Source organism: Diorhabda carinulata, chromosome 7 (genome assembly GCF_026250575.1).
Source record: "Diorhabda carinulata isolate Delta chromosome 7, icDioCari1.1, whole genome shotgun sequence".
NCBI lineage: Eukaryota > Metazoa > Arthropoda > Insecta > Coleoptera > Chrysomelidae > Diorhabda > Diorhabda carinulata.
Window position 1 is genome coordinate 17,127,086 of NC_079466.1, and position 18,271 is coordinate 17,145,356.

The 18,271-nt window shown below is 32.9% G+C and overlaps 1 protein-coding gene across 4 annotated transcripts; it reads left to right on the forward strand.

The window, feature by feature from the left end:
• Positions 1-2,328: 2,328 nt before the first annotated feature.
• LOC130896347 (zinc transporter ZIP1-like) lies at positions 2,329-17,049 on the forward strand. Of its 4 annotated transcripts, none has more exons than XM_057804362.1 (3): positions 2,329-2,449; positions 13,043-13,160; positions 15,952-17,049. In XM_057804362.1, exon 3 carries the CDS (start codon positions 15,956-15,958, stop codon positions 16,988-16,990), a length of 1,035 nt encoding a protein of 344 aa, XP_057660345.1. In that variant the 5' UTR covers positions 2,329-2,449; positions 13,043-13,160; positions 15,952-15,955; the 3' UTR covers positions 16,991-17,049. The 4 variants fall into 4 exon arrangements, with proteins under 4 accessions (XP_057660345.1, XP_057660342.1, XP_057660343.1 ...); XM_057804360.1 differs by lacking the exon at positions 2,329-2,449 and adding an exon at positions 8,040-8,288; XM_057804361.1 differs by lacking the exon at positions 2,329-2,449 and adding an exon at positions 12,226-12,480.
• The last annotated feature ends 1,222 nt before the right edge of the window (positions 17,050-18,271 follow it).

The following is an 18,271-nucleotide window of genomic DNA, read 5'->3' on the forward strand; positions in this document are numbered from 1 at the left end:
CCAATGACATGCTAAATCTGACATAACGCACATGGGGTGTCCACAATATAATCTCCGATTATACAGCAAAAGACATAAGGTCAGCCATTTTTATATTTTCAAAAATGTGGTTTGTCATTTTTTTTGTTGTTGAAAAATGTTCTTAACAACACGGAAGCATTCATTTGAAAGCTTAAATGTGAACTAAGAGAATAAATTAGGCAGTCTATAGAATATTCCTGTTAATAAGTAGAGGTGGATCCAATATACCAAATACCTGCGCACAATAAAGGATCTAAACAGGATATTAAAAAGTGGTACGTATTAGAACTATATGAATATTTTCTCTATCATTTAGAAGGTATTAGAATTTTAAAAATATTTTTTTGAACTGAATCGTCTAGACCCGTCGCTTATGGTGAGCGCCTTTTACCTGGCAGTGAAATGTCATATGCAGTAACTTATCCTGAGCTACCATCCACATCTTCTTCAATACCACATACAGAAGAAAATCTTGCACCTGCTCCGCTATTGTTGGAAAAGCAACTGCACTCTCAACGCAGTTCGCAATCACGAAGTCCATCTGTATTTGAACATACTGAATTCGTTATTGAATTTAAACCAGAAATACCACACCTCATCAACTATAAAAATCTCAATGACTTAATAAGAGACTAAAATCTTCCAAAAAGTAAAGCCGAGTTACTAGCATCACGGTTAACAAATGGATATTCGATTATCCCGTTAAAGGAAACGTTCTTGTTTCTTCAGTAAGGAAGATGCCCTTTGTTTTTGCCATGACGTGATAGGTCTATTTGAAGAAATTGGTATTCCATGTCATACATCCGAATAGCGTCGTTTTATTGACAGTTTAACTAAAAGTCTGAAAGCAGTTCTACAAATGGGAACAAATTTCCATCGATTCCATTAGCACATTTCGTACATCTCAAAGATGACAGTATTAAAATGCTGTTAACTGCAATTAAATATATGGAGGCTAGGAGGCGAATATTGAAGCTGGAATCTTTGTTGGCCCTGAAATAAAAAAAAAGTATTGTGATATTTACTCAGCAATAAAGAGAAAAAAGCCTGGATCAGTTTGAATAATGTTGTTCATGGTTTTCTTGGAAACCATAGAGCTGAAAAGTACGAATCTATCATGGAATGTAGAATGTCTCTAAAAATACATATGGTACATTATCATCTAGATAAATTTGAAAACAATAAGTAACTTACCAGAAGTCCAACTAATAGATTCAAAGTAATAGCTCCCACTGAAGATATTACAATAGCGGCAATTTTTCCTTTATGATGCCTCCGATATTTCCCGAATTTGGTACAGACGATGAATCCGATGTATAATCATCGATACTTGATCTAGTTACAACAGCTAATGCTTCTTCAATTACAAATTCATTTTGGCTTGGTTTTGGAAGATCAGTTGCCGGCATTATTCTGTCTCTTGTTTGTACGCCATTTATTGTGGACATATTTTCCTTCAATGGATACAAAGTAGTTCGTTCTTCTGTTGTAACTTGAATTGTTTTAACTGCAACTGTAGCAGTATCTCAATCTACCGAGGTACTTGGAGCAAAAGTGTTAATGCTCATTTGAGTTTCTGCTTTTAATTCTAAAGTTGTAGTTTCTAGTTCAGTACTACTATATGTATCCGTTTTTTGATCAGTTTGTGTCTCTGATTGAGATTGGGTTGTTGCTTCACCCTTTTCAATGGTATCCTCAAAAGTAAATTCTGTACTACTAGATTCGGTAGTAATATCTTGAATGGTTTCTTGAGAACGCTTCCACCAACACATAGTGGAATTTGAGAGACGTTACCAAGGCCAGTATACTGAAAGCATGATGGAAGCCTATATGTGGAGGTTAATAAGAGAAACTTATAGGGAACATGACAGAAAAAGTGAAAAAATCATTTTGAAATTTCTTAACTCCATTTTATAACTGTAGGTTTTTGATATGTCTTAATAAATTATCTCTTTGTGGATTTTCTTTGTACTTTCATTGATTTTATACTTATAAAAACAAATTCAGTATTTTTTATTCTATTTATTATTTCAGGGTATGAAAGCAATAAAAATAAATCACGTATAACCCGCGCGCAAAAGTGTTGTAGACCTTAACGAAAGTATTGTCAACTTCTGAAAAGTTAGTTTTCTGACAAATCGTGCACGTATGTGTCATCACTTGGAGCTATAATTGATCAATCTAGTATATAACTTTATGATAAAATGGTTTAATACTACATATCAGTTTCGATGTTTGATTTATCTTATGAAATTGGTATTATTCCTATCCTTAACTCGAATGAGATAGTTACTTGCGTTATCTTGTGTAATTGTACGATTAAAATTATTAAATATAAGATCTAATATCAAGAAATTAGTTAGGTCTTGATATTTTTAAATATACATCACTAGCTGATATTTTAGAGAATGAAGTGTCATAATTCAATGTAAGTTTTGATAATATTTCATTAATTTCTTATTAGACCGACAGTAGATGCTATTCATGTAGCGAAAATCAGTATATGTTATCCGGATTAATCACGGATTATCAAATTTCCAATTAATGTTTACTTTCGATTTAAAACTTTATTAAATATTCGATATTTTAAACCCATTTTCGTGAATATATAAATAGACAGTTTTAAGAATTCATAACGAAAATAAACAAATCTCACTTCTATGTCTAGACTTTATATTTTAATTGTTTTTGAGAGAAATTTTACGTGTTATTTAGGCTGCCCAGGAAGTATCATAACACAGCAAATATTAATGGTATCCCAAAAGTACAGTAATCTATTACAATAAACCAGTCAAATTAGACCAAAAAAAGGTAGAAAAATTCGCATCCACTTGAAAATTTGTAGGATTATCCAAAATACAAGTTCCTCTTCGATCAAAGCTTGAAAAAAATTTACTCGCGGTCCTAATGTCACGAAAACTGGTTTTTCGTAATTTCTATTTACCTTTCTAATTTACCTAAGAGAACCACTATATATTGAAATATAACAAACAATTCAATAAGTTAGAAGAATTGCAATGGTCATATTATCCGCGCAAAATTTGAGGTATTTTACCGCGTTTTTTAACGTGGTTTTCCCGGTAGGCCTTTAAAACAGATCTTTTTAATTCGAAACTATTGAATATTGATGCTGGGAAGGATTAACCCTACGTTAGGCGCGCGGTCTACACTCGTAGACCAAAATTATTTACTGTTTAAAATGCAACAAATAAAATTTCTTGATTAAAAATTGATTCTTCTCTTTTATGTATCTTGAAAGGTACTAAAGTAAATTAAATACACTTTATTACGTTATTAGCAGTTTTTAGTCTTGTTATACATTTATAAGGATTATTTTCTTTTATCATTTCACAGGCTTTTGTATTTTCAGTTATTCAAACACAAGACACATATGTCAGCCAAGTGTTCTTTGCATGAAAACAGGTGGCATTTGCAGCAATCTCGCCTGGAAGACTTATTTCGACTTGTCGGACATATGCTGCAACGTCCCAACGTTCCCTTAAGATTTTTCATAGATTAGATTTTTGAGTTTCTTCTAGACCTACAGCTGCACGTCTTCTAATGTCCACATGCAGTTCTTTGATAATGATTCAATAAATTTCCGTCTTTTTGTTTTCCGAGTTATTTGTCTTGGCATTTATAGCAGAGATGTTTAACAAATCGTAGAAAATTACCATAGGCCATCGCCTGGAGTTCCTTGAAACATCATAACTTCAACACATTTGATCTTCTAAGTCTACGCCTATTTTAGTTTTATTGTAGAAGGTTATGATTTCTGGTTTTACCATGTCTTCCGTTACTGGATCAATTGCATGGTGCATACTTGATGCAGATAACACAACTTTGTTCTTCTTTGGACAATATGATACTGACGTTATTTCGTGCTGAAATCCAAAAATAGAACTTTTCTCTTCCCTTGTTTTCTTTGGTAAAAATTTTAGAGTTATCTCCAGCTTGTTTTTCTTCAAGGTACCAACCAGTATCAGTTTCTTTTTTTTGCAAACTTTCAATCAGTGGGATACTTGTAAACCTGATGTCAATTGTAATGTTTCGGTTGGTGCCTTGGACTGGCTGAACGAGGTGGAGAACAATATCTTTCGCAATGTTTTTGAAATGGGATGACTCTTCAGGTTGTGTACCTACGTATGGTTCCAGATCAAATGTATACGCGGTCTTTGTATCAACTAGCGCGAATATCTTTAGACCGTACTCAGCTGATTTGCTGGGAATGTACAGTTAGAATGAGCAACGACCTCTAATTGCTAAAAGCTGTCAATCGACAGTAAAATATTCGCTTTCAATAAATTTATTTTGGAAATTTGCTGGAAACAGCTCAAGGATTTGCCTTATTGCTGCGAGTTTATCATTTTCTTTTCTAGCAACACGGTCAGTTATATCATCAAATCTCAATAAAAATCGAAACCTCTTTTTACTCATTGGAATGTAACAAGCCTCAATGCCACCACCTTTTGAAGAAGCTTAGTAACATTTTTTCTTGAGCTTCTTAGAGTTCCCATCAAAAACAGTAGTCCTATAAAGGCGCTTATTTCTTTTTCGTCTGTAAATCTAGCATCTCTAATTCTCTAAAAAAGATGCTGAATTTTCTGCATGCATATATTAGTTGATTCAGTTATCATTTGTGTGATAAGATCAGTTATAAATATTCGCACACATTCAATTTTTGACTTTGTTTGGCGAGCTTTTCTTTTGGGACCAGGTGAATGTGTGATATTATTGCTAGTTCTAATGCGAACCTGCAAATTTGTCTTAGTGCTGTTCCACTTGGTCACCTTATCCCTTCCAATGTAATACTTATTTTGTATGCTATTAACATGCATATCACTATCACTTGACCCTAATATCTCTTTATCCGATATTTCTTCTTCTGGGTTTGATTTGTAGTCACTTTCGTTCAGTATATCTTCTTCAATTTCCAGTTTCCTCTTTAAATTTTTCCACTTTCGGGTTCCTTTAAGTTTCAATACTTTGCGACATAGTTTGTTTTAAAATCAAACACACTAATGCATTAAAATAGTCAAACGTTAAAACTTTTGCTAAAAGTTAAAACATGCAAGAGAATAAATAGTCCAAAATTTGTTTGAAACTACATTTTCACAGCTGCAGAAAATTGTATTTAGCTGTTATTTCTGCGTAGGTGTGAATAAAGTGGTTCTCATTGTCGACCAACTTCCAACCCTATATAGTCTTTTATGTCTAGCTGTTAATCAAGGTACACTTTAATTTACCAGTAAAAGATGTTGATAAACAGCGGAATGCATTTCGAATCTTATCTAAGTACGTAAATTCTTAGGAGCTCTATACGTAGAATTAAGGAAACATTGTTCAATTAGTCTTACCAGAAACTTTTGCACATTGAACTAAATCTCGAACATTTTAAAAACTATTGTTTTGCCCCTCCTAAAAAATACAGATGCCTTATCACAACCAGTTTTTGCGTGTAATAGTAAAACTTGATTTTGACAAAGGTGGACAAACTTTTTTTTTTCACTTATATACGTATATATTTTATTGATATTGATCTTTTCCAAGTTTAGAAGAAATAGTTTCGATTGGAGTTAGAACAATCATCCATACGATTAAGTCCACACCTTCATCTTCAGCAATTAGTTGCATTTGTTAAATTAAATTCTTCTATGGCTGAATCAATACAACTCTCCCAACATTCGCTATTTGACAGAATTGGTAGCTCTTAGAAAAAAAAACTATATTTCGACATCTTTCTGATCTACAGGTTTTGTCTGAACTAATTTTTTGATCAAACTTACCGTTATTGCAACCTTTGAACCCGAATGAATTTTTTTTACACAATTAGAGCTGGGTAAGAGTTTCTGTACGATTCCTTATCTAAATCAACCGGAAATAAAATTCAAATTTTCTTTGGGGTTATTTGAAAGATATTTTTATTCTAATAAAGATACAAAAATCAGAAGGGACCTTATGGAGGTTTGTGAAACAGTATGAATCAATTATTTGCTGATTATTATTGCACAAGGTTCGATTAATGTGCTGGCGTATTGTTGCAATGAAGGAATACTCTCTTGCCAATGGTGTTGACATATTTTCAGTACTGCAACGTAGTATTCTTTAGTGATCATGTGACCTATTGGAGCATTTCGTGGTATGGAACTCCATAATATAATAAGTCAATATTGTCTTCACTTTGACGTTCTTTTTTGGTATTGGCTGTAACCTCATGATTCTTCATCAGTCATTTTTACACAACAATAATGCAATGACCGAAACTTTTTCAGTCGATAACTTCGCATACGTGACTTATTGGTAAAGCTGATGTCCCAGAGTAGTAACTCGGAAGTTAGGAGGCGGTAGTCAAAAGGTGGGCTCGATACGTTTGCGACAGACTCCGCAAGTGATTCCTTCCGATAAATGTAGTTAGTACAATTTTTAGAATTATGAAGACTATAACTAGGTGATTATTTTAGACTATAGTTCAATATTTGTAATTGTTTTGTCAAGTTGGTTTGTAGTGTAATAGAGAAAGATTGCTCAAGATTAACCGGCTATTCAATAAGAGTTGGCGACCTTATCTTCTATATGGATTAACCAGCAATTATATAGTAGAGACTTTCTCAACAATATTTGGAGTGTTTTAGAAATGATAAAAAGAATTTTATAACTATAGATGAGACTTTGTTCTACCTGGATGATCCCCAATCCATAAACGAGGATAATGAGTGTTACAAACTTGGACTCTAAAGCGATTTATCTTCTTAAAATTTGGCGAGATGTCAACATGAATGTTTTTTAGAATGCAAAAAGAATTTTGCTTGTGGCAAAATAATAAACGAAAGGCTCTCACTTCAGGGATGAAATCAATAACTTGTGACAAGTGCATTGAACTTAAAGGGGGTATATTGAATAATAAAATCTCTTCAAAACCATAAAATGATGATCTTTTTATCGAACGATAAAGCTAATTAAGCAAACAAGGTATAATGTTTCTTTCTTTTCTTAAGTAAGTTTTGATTTGAGTCATATCGGTACAATGACATTCGACCGCTAAATTTAAACGCATTTAAACGGTTTATTTTTAATAAAGATAATTCAAATAGTAATGTTATTATATAATTACCATCAAAGAGCACACCAACAGTTGGCATAAATGTCATCAGAGGTGACGAACAGAGGCAATATTAGACATGTACGAGTACGAGGCTGTAAAGCAAGTATATGCGATAAATCATTGGTAACATATTTAATTATTCTTAGTTATACCAAAGTATAAATATCAAATATAAATAAGTGAAAAATTACCTAAGCATTGAATGTGATCAACTTGTGATCAATTTTATCATCTTCACAAACAATTCAATCAAAATATTTGAACCATTTTTTTGTAAACACACAACTGATGAGGTGTGCTTTGGATCATTGAACTTTTCATACAAATTTTTGGTTGGATTTCGTTTAAATTGAGAGTAGACATATATTCAGTCATATCATTCTTACAGAACTGGAACTGGCAAACAAGATGCCTTCTAATTACACAGCTGATCATCTCCTGAATACAAGGCGCTCGGCTTACTTTTCACTTAATCCTTGTATTTCTTATATATATAATCTTAAAACACTATTGAATTAAAATAATGAGTTAATTTATTGTAAGTTCAAATAATTGAATAATCGTCGGTTTTTACAGTAATTAATAAATTATTCTTTGAAATTTGAACAGTTACGTGAAGTTTCCACATCACTACTTTTTATAACTGATATATGAAGGTTATGAAAAATGTGACGTTTCCTAATATCTAGGAGTGACTTAAGTGTCACATTTGATAGAATTAGATAAAATAATTATAATAAGCATTAAATAGAATATATTGAAACACAACTGTCACCAGTCCCAACCACTTCATATTCTATTCAATATATTATAGTATATATTCAAATAATGGGGCATTTTTTTTAAATAAGCCGGCTGTTTTTATCTGAACGTTTTCAGTATCACGTATTCTTTCGTGACACTCCGATTTCTTACCTACCCAGTATAGGAAATTGCACTTGGTTATGGTTATGAAATTAAACACTTTAGTAGTTGTTGAACATTTTACATATTTGAGTCGACTCACTATAAAATATCTCTCAGGTCACTTTTCAAGGAAAAGATCCCGTAGGTGCCTTTACTCAAATTAGCCGTCTTAAACGTCTGGCAATTTCAAGAATACAGTCATAAACAATATTCTGCCAAATGAGGAGAAATTATGGTCACTAATTCCAGAACGAATGTGGTAAGATGTATCAAACTTTATTTATCTTATTTATTTTTAATGTATACAGATGAAGTATACAAGACCGAGCTACTGATTATCGAATAGGGGATTGCATGTGAGTGATCCACGTTTGTGGAGAGTTGCAAGAAGTTCAGAGCTGCGTCAATTTGGGTATGTGAGTACTATTAGAGAAGATTGACTATGACCACAAAGAATATGAACAAGACCCGGGATATTGAGAAGAAACATGGAATTCACTTTTGTATTTGTTACTCCTAGATGAATTTGATCATAATTTTACTTGGCCACATGATAAATAAACTGAAATATGTTTAAAAGGAATAGAGATATGTAATAACAACACATCCCAAGCTTATCCATATTGACGAGAAAATGCAATAATATGCTTAAATTGCGACGGCGTAATTGAGAGTGCAAATAGAAATAGAATGTTTGTTGAATTGTTTTTTATTTATATTAAATATCAAGTGAAAAGTGAAGTTGATCTGTTTATATGATATCAGTATAATAGTATTTTCATTACTAGCTTCAAGTGTTAACTAAATACCGACTAAGGTTGTTTATTTAAGTCAGGTTCGTTTATTATTTTTATATTAAACATGAGATAAAATTGATATTAGTTCGTATCTGCTTGATAAACTTCTGTAACAAGTACCGTAGTCAGATTCAAACTGCACATTCCAAAATAACTTTGAAAGATAGAGGTTCTTTCTTTTCCTTAACATTGTACCACAACTAATTTAAATTTTTCTATTGATTTACCCTCTATTTTATTAAAAATATCAAATCTTCTTCAGTTCTTGTTACAACTGTGTTTTACACGGAATCATTTTCTATAACGCCTTTATGTTGTTGGCTGATTTATCCCAGAGTTACGACAAAATCTCTTGTTATTTTACCAAAAAATTAACCAGTAGTGTTTCTATTCTCTCTAGTGTTTCTTCTCAAATTTTCATAATATGAGATTTTTAATGGTTCATTGAAGATATGACTCATCACTCAATAAGTTGTGCGACTTACTACGAAAAACACATTTTCTTTGCCAAAAATAGATTTTATTCATGAATGTATCTCTTTTAAAAGCAATACAATCATTCCAACGCTTCTCTAACTTCTCGATGTCGTGCTTGAAGAAGGGTATGTTTCTGCCTCAAAATATGCTTCAGTTTCAGCAATTGCTTCTTTATTTGAGCTGAATCTCTTACCGGCGAGTATTTTTTTGTGATCAGCAAATAGCCAGTAGTCACTGGGGGCCAGATGTGGACTATAAGGTGTATGAGGAAGCAATTCGAAGTGTAATTTGTTGTTGGCATTGACTTGAATCGGCGCATTGTCTTGGTGAAATAGTGTTTTTTTCTTCGAAACATGAGGCCTTGGTTTTTGCATTCAAATAATCCAATGACTCTATGTAGAATTCGCTATTGATTGTCTCTCCATTTTGGAGATAGGATATTCCATGCGCATCCCAAAATAGTGAAGCCATAACCTTCCCAGCAGACTAATGTGCCTTTGGACGCTTCGGACGTGGTTCGCCGGCTGCAGTCCTCTCAGGCGATGATCGTTTTGATTCCGTAGTAAAGTGATGAATCCAATATCACATATCGATGTAAAACAAAATCTGATTTATTACATGTAAACATGGCCGAACACTGTTCCAAATCATCAACACGTTGTTGCTTTTAATCGACTGTGAGTAAATGCGGCACCTACTTTGAAATTAGCTGTTTCTAAAATCAAATGTTCAGGTATAATTGTAAACATCCTGTCTTCTGATACCTTATGGCCTTAGCTATCTCAAGTAATTTCAATTTACGATTAGATATAAGTAAGTAATCACCTTAATTGGACGACTAGAACGATCACCATCATCGATGTCTGTACGACCACGTTTAAATTTAGCAAACCAATAACAAATGGTTCTTTTCGATGGAGCAGAGTACGGATAACACATTTGAAGCTATTATTGAGCTTGTACAATTTTTTTTTAATCTAGAAGCAATGATAAATTAACACACGAAATTGTTTTGAAGATAACAAAATTAGTTGCACTTAAATGGCTTTCACTTTTTTCTGACTAATCGAAATGTGATAAAATTTCACATATAGCCTTTTGAAAGTTGGTACATAAACGTCATATGGATTTAACAATTACAGTGCCATCTGTGTGTCAGTCACACGACTTATTGAGTGATATAATGAGCAATTATTTGTCTTAATAAAAAATAAACCGAGGACTTAATTTTTACACCTAAAAGACCAATATTCATCTTCATTTTTTTTGTTACGAGCTTTATTTTTGTCATCCACATGTGTTATCTATTCCATTTCAGTCACATTTAGTCCCTTTTAAGTATGAGAAATAAATATTGCATGTTTTTTATTAAAGTAAAGATTAGGTTTTAGAACATCCAGGAATCTATAGTTCAACTAATGGTTAACTTACAAAATAATTGGCAAACTGTACAAATTAGTAAAACTTTTATAAGTGTCTGCAGGGTACAGTTTTGTAAAATCTCTTCTATATTAATGTGCAAGCAGTTTTTGTCAAAAATTCAGTTAAATTATCAAACCTCATTCTAAATCAATTGCTGTCCTCATTTCGAAGAAGTCCCTGGAACTAGGTTATTATCAACCCAATTTTTAACGGATTATATCCAACATCCAAAGTATTAATGAATATTTTGCGGCAAACCTGAAGCCACTCCTTTCCGTTGTTAAAAAAATATATGGGTTCGTCTTTTCGTGTCTATCTATTCGAAAGTTCAGCATGAATAAGTGAGTTACAATGAGTAGAAACTCCATAAAAGCACTATAACTGTCTACGGATGTTTAGTGGCACATTCTCAGTGGAAACGATAACTGATTTATTGAGAAATCCTAGAAACATCTCCGTTAACCTAGGATATCATATAAAAACTTCAAGAACCATCTAGTTGGACTTTGATTAAGTGAAATGTATTTCATGTGGCGTGAATGTGGAAATTATTTTGAAATATAGATTAGTTTGCGTTGTAGAATTACAAGCGCCGGTTACCACGTCAGTATTTTGAAATTAAGCTAGATCTTGAGAAAATGACGTAAGGTGAACTAATTCGAAGCCTACCTGAGCTCTTGCAGCTGTTGCAATGACAGACTTGTAACTGATTCAAAAGAACACCTTTGCGCAGTTTTCTCCAGCTTTTCCTTCTACTAACTAACTTCCTTGCTGAAGGTCGAATCTTTTTCGATGGAGACGATTTTCAATGTTTAAAATCTTTACCTTGCGTTGTGGTTTCTTCATTGTACAACAAGAATATTGTTACTATTGCAAGAATTTTTATTTTTATTCCATTCCAGTAATGAAGTTCCAATCCAGAGTACTGTGATACAGTTGTCCTGTATTAACGACAGTCACCTCAATATCCAATCCAATTGACTATAGTTACAACAGTTTTTATATTTATTATTATTTTTTTTTCTGTCATTATATATGCAATATAAAACTATTTGATGTTTTGAGGTTAGGTGTCATTTTTGTGGTTTGTTGCTATTATTTTAGATCTAGCTCTTTGGTTTCAATTCTTATTCTTTTCGTCTTGGCCTCGGAAGCGGAAATCTGATTTATCCAAAGATTCGTCGCGGGTCCGTGTAGCAAAAGTTGCACGAAATCAAGGATCTTCGGTTCACGCAGAGCTGAGAAGAAAACAGCAAGCAGAGCGACAAAGTGTTTTGTTGCAGGTAGCTAGAAGAGCGATAGAAACGCCAGAACAATCGCAGACGAGAAGAATTCATAATGCAGAACTACGCGCCGAAATATAATGCGTAAGGATTGGTCGATATTTAATGGTACTGGGTTTTAATATGATCCTCCAATTGAATATCATAATTATCCTTTGATTGTCATTGGCTCAATGAATAAAAAATGTCACTTTTGTGATGTTTTCAAATGGAAAGATGAAACTGTTGGAATGTGCTGTTCCAGTTTGATTCCCATTACTTGGTGAACCAATAGAGTCTTTAAAAACTAAAGTGTTACAGATGAGTTGAAGCAATTTTCAAATAGTATAAAAAAGTATAACTGTTGTTTTTAATCATATTGATTCCTTTCTCTTGTAATGATCTCTGATAATTATTTAATAACTTCAATGCGAGCAAAGCCGCGGGTAAAAGCTAGTAAAATATGAAAAGACATCACATTGGGATAATTGAGGTAAATTATCATATGTTTTTCTATCACAGCACGCACTTATCTTTCATAGTGAATGTTTATTTTTATCACGCCCTTTATTTCCACATATGTTCTTTTAATCCTTGATTACAACTGTTTTGAAATGTACCATTATTTAACTTCCCTTTTATATTGTAGTTTTGTTCTCGGCATATTTAATTTTTCAACATTTTTGAATTTTATATATGTTCGTTGCATATATCTACCACAGCATTCTATGTCCCTTGATTAAACTAATAAAGTAAACTTAAGAACTTCTTTCCTTCGGTATTTTTCATATTTATACTTATACGGTATGTTTAAAGTATACTGTCCAGTTTTTGAAGTGACAGAAATTTTCCCGATTAGAGAATTCAAAATCATGATTTCAATGAGAGTAATTTCACACCCCAGAAAAGTGAAAACATTTGGTATATCTTGTGAAGATAACGTTTTAGATAGTTACAGTTTCCGGAACCTAAATATTAATCAGATACTATCCAATGACTTACATCAGGACATAATTATTCCATTTGAATTTACTGCCATTTTTTTCATATTTCAGATCTATCTATGATTGAATGCTTCTTTGGATATAATTATAATTTCAAATCAACCGTTCCCGCTAGTAGTTGAAATTGTACAATTTTTAATAAAACATTTGGAACTGTAGATAAACTGCGGTAAGTATATTTGAGCGAACTATGAGAAGTTGTTCTCCGGTGTGGTCCATATGCCCGCAACTGCACTTTCCCCACTGTCCAGAGCTGTTTTATGGACCGCACGACGTATTTATTTTGAACCTTCTCCGCGGCCCAAAGGACTATATTTAAATTTGTTTTACAGTTAAGTTGAACCGTCTTTGGTCCTTGTAACATTACCTTTCACTTGGTTTGTTTTTTTCAAGATTTTTTTACTGTACCCTACACAATCTTTCATCACCTTATGACTTGGACCTTCTTTCTTCACTGGGCAATGGGTTTTTTGGTTTTGGCGTCTCTCAATCAGCACCAGCCGTAGATTCTTTCGTCTGTAACTTCTTTGCTACCTACACTGGCTTGAGAATCAGTGATTGCGATATTCTTTTATAAAGATTATTGGCATTTACCATGTCTGAAGCAATTTTCCTATGCCTCTTCAACGTCCTTCTCAAAGAAGTGTTGTAGCTTGGCATTTGATCAGACAGATCGATAGAAGATTTGCTTTTGTTGTAGTCGACTACGGCTAAAGGTTTTACAACCATTTCTGATCGTCTGTCAATGCTTATTGCCTCATCAACATACTTTGTAGAAAGCATCATTATCCTTCCATTTTAGTATTGTTATTCCTCTATCGTTTTCTTTGCTAGTAATTTTATTTCTTCAGCTTTTGAACAATGTCTATGGGTAGTCTTAGTATTTCGCTAACTCAAAGCTTGTATAATACACACTAAAAACATCATTTTTTACACTTTTTATTCGAAATAAATCTTTTTATTATTTTTCCTTGTATCCACACCCCATATGGGCTCTGGGAAAACTTTATCAATTTTGGTTGGTACTCAATGTGTTAAATATAAATGTAGTTCAAAAAAACTAAAAAACGCTCTTTTAAAGTACATCAAAAATTGGAAATAATTCCTAAAATAAGTTTAAAGCAATAATGTATTGTATAGTGATTAGTATTGTAAATCTCCAAAAGAGGGTAGACAGTTGTAAAATTTGTCTCGATGTAAAGAGAAAATTTGCAGAGATAATTTCTAAAAAAAATTTGCCGAAAAAACAATTTGTTTAAAACTTTAAAACACGACCGGCGAATCTGGAAGCCTTAGTCCGGTCGGCTAACGAAAGCAATCAAAGTGGTGGGATATACTAACACTAATAATCCACAAAGGAGAGCTACAGACAAATAAGCTCACAAACAAACCCACATACAGGAGAGGCTGATATAAGCGTGTTAAAAAAAATTATTTGCTGTAAAAAATTAGTTCTATGGTTAAGAAATATTATCGATTCTAAACTTGTAGCGTGTCTTTACAAAATGTCTCAATTATTCCAAAGAATTCAACAATTGCGGTTTGCTAATATCAAAAATAAAACAACTTTTGTCACGATAAATAATTGTGATGAAACATAAATCAGCTGAATTTGTAGCTATGATATACAAAACATCAAATTAATATTGAATTAATGAATTAGATATTCAAAATGTTATCTACCAGCTTCCCTATAACTACAGATCGAAAATTATTAATTTATATCATAATCCGAGGTCCAAATCAATGATCGCGACTTAAATTGGAAATGTACGATACTGATTGACGGATTGACGTAGACGATCTTGTGATCACTACCAAGTTTGATCATGTAAGCACAGGATCGCGTCAATCTAAGTCAGTCTTGCATTAATCTATGTGCAAGATGAACGGCGATGACACACGCTGTAAAGTCGGAGCTCAAGGACTCCTCCATAAAGGATAGACGGTCTACTGAGGTCACAAATTAGTTGATATCACCTCACTTTATAGTAAAATATAAATAAGCAACATAAAACACGAGTAAATAATGCGGTTTCTTTCATGTAACCTCACTTCATAAGGTAAGGGAATATGAGTACTTCTATAAGTTTGGAAAAGTATAAGATGAGAAATGGACTCAAAAAATTAAAGCAGAGCAGTATATGAACTGAAAAGATTGAAGAAATATCAACTGGACTTAATATATCCATTGTTCTTGTCAATATAACCAAGATGATCCAGTCTGCGGCTTCACAGAGATTAAAAATCCACCATATATCCATGATCTGGTCGTAATAAGGTGTAAAAGATTTAACAGCGACGATGATGAAATGTTTTTGTAGTCATCATCTTCAACAGTAAATTGTATTTATTCCAGGAGATTTAAATCATTGTATATTATTCTTTTTTGTAACTACTGTTCAGCCCAGCGCCTTTTTTGTATCCTTTTCTTGAAAGTAAGCACTAAGAAAAAGGCTGCAATAACTTTAAGTTTATGCTGTACATGACAAAACATATTCACGTGGCAATTATTACACATGTACTGACGAAATCAAGTCTCAATATGTAATTTCACAGCATGATACATCAATCAGTGATTGTGATCAAGAACTCCAGGATCGTGATCTGATTACGTGGGCCGCCTTAGTTGTTTACCTACTACGAAGCGGGTAGGGTCTTATAAATTTTGTTTGTTAATTAAACCCACAAAAACCAACTCAGTGGTGTAATATTGGGAGTCTGGCAGGCTATTCTATAAATCAAATCCATTGTCTATGAAATCATTTATTAAAACAGTGCCTCACAGCTCTAATCTAATGCGAGATTTTTTTCTCCGTTCAAATTTTTATACCATTCAGAGAATTTTGCAGAGACCACGACAAAGTAGAATGATCTTGTTCAAAAAAATTGTGTTTTATTCAAAAAATCACCCACCCTTGTAGTTCAAATAATGTTTCTATAGAATCCTATTGTTTTAGGAAGATGAGCATGCTCCGAACATTACAACAGATAACAGAAAATGAGGAAGAGCCCGAAACAAACGCAACTATAGCAAAAATCACAGCAATGTGTGTCTTGTTTCTGGCCTCATTTGTAATTGGCAATCTACCTATAAAATTGAATCATTGGTTCAAATGGAGTTCTGATGCAAAAAATAACTCTCCCGTTAAATTTTTACTCGGATTGGGTGGTGGAGTTTTGCTATGTACAACGTTCGTTCACTTATTACCGGAAGTTAATGAGCATTTTGAAGATCTGAATCTCACGCCTGACATTGAAATACCTTATGCTGAGGTCTTAATGTGTATTGGTTTTTTTACTATGTACTTCATCGAAGAATGCGTCCACGTATATTTACATAAAAAAGAAACTGTCCCAAATTTTGAAGCAGGAATAGACAATCCACATGAAGCGGATTTAGAAATAGCCATAAGACGTAGTGTTTCAATAAGACGAGGAGAGGAAGACTTACTGAAACGTCAACAGTTAGCACTAGCTATTCATCAAAATGAAAATTCACATGCTCGAAGAGAGCATTCTCATTTACCACTGCCTACAGCACAACATTCTGCAGTAACTATAATAAGAGGATTATTAGTGGTATTGGCTTTATCGATTCATGAACTCTTTGAAGGTCTCTCTGTAGGTCTTGAATCATCATCTCATACTGTTTGGTACATGTTTGGAGCTGTTAGTGCTCATAAGCTCGTGATTGCATTTTGTATCGGTATTGAACTTGTCACTTCAGGTTTAAAAACCTTATTTGTAATTGTTTTTGTTTTTATGTTTGCGGTGGTTAGTCCTTTAGGTATAGGAATAGGAATTTTAGTAAGCACGGGAAATGATTCATCTACTACCGTAGTTTCTGTGATATTGCAGGGTCTAGCTTCTGGCACTTTGATGTATGTGGTATTTTTCGAAATATTACAGGGAGACAAAAGAAGCGGCATGAAACAATATGGGGCTGTACTTTTAGGATTTTTGGTGATGTTTGGTGTAACTTTGCTAGGTACGTAACGAGTTTGGTGAAATATTTGTATATATTTTATATTTATAAATAAAGAGAAAAATTTCCATGTGTTTTGTATATCAATTAACTTTTATATACTCTAAATTGAACTAATACCAGTTGAAGCAATAGAGAAAGGATATGAAGGAGTGAACATTGAAGTTCTAAGTAATACGATTGAAGGAGAAGTTGAGAAACTTGTTTACATACAAGAAACATAGAATTCCACTCAAAACTGAAACACCTGCAAAAATAAGAGAACAAGTTTAGCAGTTATAAGAATTGGGGAGTCATATTAACACTGGTTAAGTTAAATCCAGAGATCTGGGGTACATAGCGAGTAATGGTGAATAAATATCAGATTAGGAATTCTCAATGTATTCGATATCAACATTGGGCTCAAAATTGGTATCCCAGGGAAAAATGAGGTCTAGTTATTATCTGAAACTTTTAAAATAGTTACCCATTGATTATCATAAAAAATAGGGTTTAATTAGCAACAAATTATACTTCGTAGCAACCGGATCCTGCAAGATCCCGCGTAATTTATAGCTTTTTTATGAAATTCAAAATAATAAACTTTATTATGATTATAATCAACTTTTTAATAAAAATACAAAAATTAACAACGCCTCACTTACGAATAATTGGCTAATTATTTCACCAGTTTGGCTACCCATTTATTAACAAAGGGTCCAAATATCAATATTTGGTTGACCTTTGTAGATACTTTTGTACTCTTTATCTGAGGTTATAGGTAATAGTTATAATCAGTCTTTTGTATTCCAAAGAGTATCGTATGAATTTAGTTTACTAATAATCTTTTAATTTTTCTTGCTAAATATTTAATCGTAACGTTAGAAATATGAAATAATCGAACAATCAGTCACAAACATGAAATAATCAAATCAGTCACTTCTCTTTTTAAACATATGATCTTAAAAAACAAATGGCATCGATGGTTTTGTATCCCAACCTACTTCTTATATGTAGCCGGCGGCCAAAAAGGCTCTTTCTGCCCCTTTACTTGTTGGCTTTATAGTTGATAAATAGTCGTGCTACAAAATCAAATATTTTTCTTTCTCTTCATCGGTTTCAAATGCTGCCATTTTTTTCTTTGATATTCTATCAAAGTTTTTTTCTTTTGTAGTTTATGTCTGTTTAGTGTAATCTTCATTGTTTTGTTTTAGCTGCATTTCTAATTCCTCTTGTAAAGTCGAATTATGTTCCAGAGATTGTTGGCTATTATCCGCATCTACGTCTACGTCATCTAAAAGTTATTTGTTCTC

Bases quoted from the DNA above. Each gene is read 5' to 3' on its own strand.
- LOC130896347 (XM_057804359.1), top strand. From the start codon at position 2,430: ATGAAGTGTCATAATTCAAT. The intron at 2,450-15,951 runs GTAAGTTTTGAT...CTATTGTTTTAG, and splicing joins ATGAAGTGTCATAATTCAAT to GAAGATGAGCATGCTCCGAA.